The 6155-nt window shown below is 36.5% G+C and overlaps 1 protein-coding gene across 1 annotated transcript; it reads left to right on the top strand.

Moving 5' to 3' along the window:
- Positions 1–913: 913 nt before the first annotated feature.
- On the top strand, positions 914–3339 carry LOC112964647 (arg8-vasotocin receptor-like). The gene is made up of 2 exons (XM_026063008.1): positions 914–1981; positions 3140–3339. Exons 1-2 carry the CDS (start codon positions 1066–1068, stop codon positions 3337–3339), a joined length of 1116 nt encoding a protein of 371 aa, XP_025918793.1. The 5' UTR covers positions 914–1065.
- Positions 3340–6155: the final 2816 nt, after the last annotated feature.

The raw sequence follows: 6155 nt of genomic DNA, 5'->3' as shown, positions 1-6155 counted from the left end.
GGGACAGACTGAGAACAGATGAAATTAAATCAAAATTGCTATTTCTATCTGCCACTAACAGTATGCAAAAGTCATACTTGGATATAGACGAATGAAATAATTGTCACAGTCATGATACAACTTATTCCACAAAAAGAAAAAGGGTTATGTAGCGATAAATGATCTTCCAGCCTTTAGCACTATAGTGGAATAGAGGCCCTAAAGTTGTTCTGCCATGCAGACCTTTTCCTCAATTGGATTTCGCCCTGAATTTTCACTTATTTTTCTATTAAATTCTCAGTAGACTCACAGTCCCAATAAAAGTAATTTATTTCACATGTGTTATTTTTCATTTTGCTGAGAAAAAACATCTAAGTCTTGACCCTTCTTGCAATAAAAAGATTATTTTTAGGGCAGTTAAAATCCTTTTTTTTTCCTGAATCAGGTGACTTAGATCTCCAAAAAAAAAAAAAAGGAAAGGAAAAAAAACATGGAAAAATATGTTTCTTTGTCTGTGCTGCATTTAGGATGTGGTCTTTGCCCCAGGAGCCTAGAGAATTGCAGTTACGATGCATCTGAACTCAGGGGCCTATCTTTCCATCTACGTATAAGCATTCCTTATTAAACTGAAGCATACACTTATGGTTTACATGAAGAATATTTGAAAGAACTCTCATGAGTAATATCATTGAAGTATGATTTCGGCCACAGCTATTTACAATTTAGGTTTTTGACTGAAGTGAGTAATTTAATTATGCCGAGCCTCTGAAGTTCTCCTTTTATTTATATATTTCACCCAATTGTATTACTTGCTTTCCTATTGGCTAAGATAACTGCAGCCTACCAGATGATTCTGAAGTTACATAAGGCTCTATTTGAAGCCTATATAAAGCCTTTTTGCACTCCAGCAAGAGCCAGAATTTTATCAAGATATGGGTCCAGTGCTTTAGGTTCACACATGCATGAAGAGATTTGTTTGAAGACGTACTGAAACCTGAACCCGTGCTGGTTTATTTACTAGCCAGTCCTTCACAGCTGTCAACCTGAGTCGCAAGTAACAGCTACTGTAAGTAGCTTCTGTGCACGATGAAGAATTTTTCATTTCCTATGCAAGATAGCACACATCAGACTGAAAGTCCTTCTCCTCACAGATTCCTGAGTTTGACAAATAAGTCAGATCCTGTTGGAAGACCAGAAAGAGACGAGCAATTGGCTCAAGTAGAGATTGCTGTACTGGGGGTAATATTTCTGACCGCATCTGTGGGCAATTTTATTCTCATACTGGTACTGTGGAGAAGAAGAAAGAAGCTCTCTAGAATGTATGTATTCATGCTTCACCTCAGCATAGCTGACTTAGTGGTAGCATTTTTTCAAGTTCTGCCTCAACTAATATGGGATATTACAGATGTTTTCATAGGGCCAGATTTCTTGTGCAGAGTTATCAAATATTTACAGTTGCTGGGCATGTTTGCCTCTACTTATATGATAGTGGTCATGACAGTGGACAGATATCAAGCAGTTTGTTACCCTATGGTCACTTTCCAAAAGAAGAGAGCCTTGTGGAACATTCCCATTTGCACCAGCTGGTCTATATCACTGATGTTTAGCCTTCCACAGGTATTCATCTTTTCTAAGACTGAAATATCTCCAGGCATCTTTGAATGTTGGGGTGAATTTATTCTACCCTGGGGCGCAAGGGCATATGTAACTTGGATTTTTGTAGTTATATTCTTCATTCCCTCAGCCATCCTTATCACATGTCAGGTTAAGATTTGCAAAATAATCAAAAGGAATATATATGTGAAAAAACAGAATGAATATGAAGTAACAAATCAGAAGCAAGTCCTGCCATCCCGAGCAAGCAGTGTTAACTGCATTTCAAAGGCTATGATCAAGACTGTAAAAATGACAGTGGTGACAGTTTTTGCATATGTTCTTTGTTGGTCACCTTTCTTCATTGCACAGCTGTGGTCTGTTTGGTTCCCCAGTGGTGTTACTGAAGGTAAGATACTCTCCCTCCTCAATAATAACTTTATAGCAGGCTAACATATTGCTACATGACTTTGTATGTGGACTTTGCTTTTCTGTAAAAGTTTCATGTAATCATCTGAATATGATTAAAAATGAATGACTGAATTGTTTACCTACTATATTTAATTAGGTATGGAGAACTTTTTTATATTACATGGTCAAAACATCATATTGTGGGTATTTTGTATGTGAGTGTGTGCGTGTGTGTGTCTGTCTGGGTATGTTTGTACACATAAATGTGTGCTTTAAGTAAGGGTTTTTCCTGCAGGCAAGACTCATTAAACAAGACTAATTAATCTTTAATGATTAATACACAGTGTAGTAAAAAGTATCATCTGCTCCAGCAAGGGTTCAGTTCAGACTTCTATGGATTTTAGATAATATAGTAATAGCATTTGGAGCTCTTGAGATGAAAAGGAATAATTATTCAAATTATTTAACATATAGAACAGCAATGGTATAAGACATTTGAAATATTTTTGAATATTGAAGTTGTATTAATGAAGTATTTGCAGTAAACTGTGAAACAATTAAAAGTTGGGTAACAGCTGTTTATAAAGCAAACAAGCAAGCCTGAAATATCAAAGAAGAACATGTAGTAAACAGGATTAATCTTGTCAAACTTACACTGTTGCCTCTTTGTGAAAGGCAGACTTAGTATGTGACTTTATTTATCAAGTTAACCTGTTGAAAAATCACAAATATAAATCAAAGAAAAATAGAAAATAGCCTGATGGAAAAAATCTTATGGTCTTTGTTTTAAGAAGTCTTCCTGTAAGCGTGAATTCTGAGTCTTACTCTCTCTATATTTCTATCAATATCTGTATTTGTATTTATTTTTATCTGTATCTGTATATCAAGTTAACAATTCCTTGATTAACTTCTAAAAACAATGCATCTACATCAAAAAAAGAGTATACAGAACTATTTAACTCTGAAATGCATACAACTACAGTATATTTTATACCTTAGACAATTAAAAATTGCACTGAACAAATGGAAGTTTCCTGGTATTACTTTAGCTTTAGTATGTGAACAGGTACCCCAGAAAGCATCAGACTGTGGTAATGTTACTAATTTCAATGACTGCTTTATTTACTATGTTATTCCTTTAACTATTTTATTCTAGGTTCAGCATTCACCATTATCATGCTCCTTGGTAATTTGAATAGTTGTATCAACCCATGGATTTACATGTATTTTTGTGGGCACATTCCATATTGCACAAAGAAGCAGGTGGAGAACACTTCAGCTCAAGATGAATCTGTGATCACAGGAAGCATTCATCTGGTAGACAGAGACCCTGAGGAAAACAGCACCTCTGCATAAATGTTGAATGCTTTTTGCTGTTTTGTTACATTTGCTATGTTTGCAAGTCACATCAATATTTTACCATTATGCCTTGTTTTGTGGATAAGGAAGCTGGAAAATTGTCCTTTGTTGTATAAAGATATTTCTCTGAAGTTCTGTAGCATATATTACCCTACAGGAGGTTTCTGTGTTGTGCAAGCCTGATTCAATACTTCCATCATCATTGTGCTATCAAAATTAATTATTATAAGGACTGACAAAGATATGTAATAGTATCTTAGGTATTTTGTGTCATAAACGACTTTCTATTCTGTGATTCTGGATTTCCAAGTAGTAAATTTTTACAGCTGGTCCAACAAATTGAGAAATAGTTGGAAAGAAATCTGACATAATTAGATCTGAATGTGTGTTTAAATTGAACCATGAATTGTTCATAATTCTAATGTGATTGGAGGACAGTTTGACAAACCTTAAGACAGCACCAGAAAGTCAGCAAAATCCTTTGCCAGCTATAATTAATACCTCCTTTAAATCCTTATGTACATATATAAAATGCTGAGTGTCTTAATATCGGGGCTTTAAAAAAAAAATACAGTGTCCTTGAGACGCTGGCCATCTGCTTCGGTTTCAAATGCTCTTGTGGGTCACTGGAGGTCATTGGTATGGTAAGATTCCAAGTTCGTGGCTTCCTATCAAAGCCATCAAAATAGGAGTTGATCTTCCATGCACTCCCTGATGTGCAGGCAGGTAAATTGAAACTCTCCACACATAGACACACATATACATACCTTAAGTAAAAATGGACACTGTGAGTGTACTCTCCTGTTTGGTATTCTGCATAGTTTTGTGCAGTTTTATTCAGATCTATTGTTCTGACACGCAATTGTTAGAACCACTTCAGGTTCAAATGCAATTATTTCACCTTCATGATAAAAATAAATTTGCATCTCTTTGGAAATGCCATGTGCTTGCTAGTTTGTGGGTGTTTTATGCAGATAGCTATTTGTTCCCCTTTCAGCGCCTGCAATCTAATCAGACAAGCACAGAGGAAATGTCAGCAAGACTCTTTCAGGTGAGAGTAGAGCTGCATTGCCAGAGATTCTTGGTGATACTTTCATGTTATCTGCCTACATTATATTTACCCCTCATCAGCGCTATTCATGCTTTATTTTTATGAGTGCTAGCAATCTCCGATTTCAAAGGAAAAGCTATAAAAGTGTTTATTAATAGCCTTTAAATTGTATTCAAAGAAATATTGATTTAAACTAAATGGTGACTGAATTGTGAAAAGTGCTAATGGATAGTGAACAGATACACTTCAGGTTAATGTGCGCTGATATAATTGAATCTCCTCTATCATTTCAATTCCCTATAACTATGCCAGATAGGAGTAATAACCGAAAATTGCTGGGTTTTATGATTGGGGGAAGTGAATGTCCCAATCTGGCTAGGAAGAAGTCTCCATCAAATAGGAAGAGAGTGGAGAGAGTGTCTGGAGCCAGACAGGAATGGGAAAAGTTTCTGGAGAAAGACTTTTATGGTAATTGCAATTGATAATTATTATTTGCTATTTTTTTCTGTTTAATTAATGGTTATTAATTCCAGTCCACAATATGCCCCCAGTTAGAGCAGTTCTTTAACTCAAATTACAGTGTAGTTATTTGGGGTATGAAGATTGAAGATATAATCCATGCTATTGATGGGATTTTTTTGTATTAAGCCATTGACTTTCTAAGACTTTCATTCAAATTGGCTCTCAGTTAAGTTCTCATGACTTAATCCCATGGTTAAAGGTTTTCTGTCTTTCTGCTTGCTTTGATTACAGTTTGTTACATTTCAAAAAACAGCAAAATATGCAGTGTGAAAGTGAATTGTATATAGAAATGCTTCAGGGAATTACCTATGTCATTGTACTACTGGATCTGCAGCAAAGCACATATAATTTGCAACTCATTTAAATAACTGCAGAGAATGATTTGCATATCTATATATTGTCCTAAAGCTATTTTGCAACTGTTTTCTTTCTACAGTTCAAGACACATAAAGGATCAGGAAATCCTCCATTATTCATTAAAAGCCTCAAAAGGTATATATTTTCAAGGAAAACAGGTATTCAATTTCTGTGGAAATACTTATCCAGATCCAGAAGGGACCTAAGTCACAGTAAAGCTCAGAGATGGCAGTGGAGCCATGCCATTTTACACCAGCTGATCTGGCCTCTGCTATTTAAAAAGCGCAACTTCTGTAACTACATTTCTACATTTCTCATGTGTTAGTAACTGGATTTATAAATAAGTTGGTAGAGTTTGATTTCTAAAATGCCAGTAGCTTCTATAAAAGTCTTAGAGCAATATTAACTGTTAATATTGCAGGTATTTTGTTCATCTAAGTGAATGAAATGCCACAACTTCTTAGGAACAAATAATAAATGTTCACTGTCTGTAGTGTTCAAAACAATGATATTTTAGGCTCTCAAGTGCTTTCTTTCTGATTTTTCTTTTTTTTTCCAAAGGATCAGTCTTGTTGTTAAGAAGAAAAAAAATAAAGGTTATCGTGAGACTATTAGTGTCAAAATGCACTGGCTACAAACTCTCCCACTTTTGAACAGTTGCCGGGGTCTTTTTTAGCAAGGTGGGTTGGGCTGCCCGTTCCAGATCCAACTCACGACCCCCCTGATTGCCTGTTCGTCGATACTGGGGGATGACAGACCCGCTGAGCTGCCCCTCCGCACGGCAGGGCCCTTGCAGGTGCGGGCGGCACCAGAGATCCGCGCCGCCGCCTGCGCCGCCCCGGCGGGCTTTGGCCGCGGGGCCCGGGCCCAGCGCGGAGCCGCA

The sequence above is a fragment of the Apteryx rowi genome, unplaced genomic scaffold, assembly GCF_003343035.1.
Source record: "Apteryx rowi isolate R43461 unplaced genomic scaffold, aptRow1 scaffold_198, whole genome shotgun sequence".
Lineage (NCBI taxonomy): Eukaryota > Metazoa > Chordata > Aves > Apterygiformes > Apterygidae > Apteryx > Apteryx rowi.
Note: the sequence above shows the minus strand (reverse complement) of the source record. Positions and strands in the feature narration are given on the sequence as shown.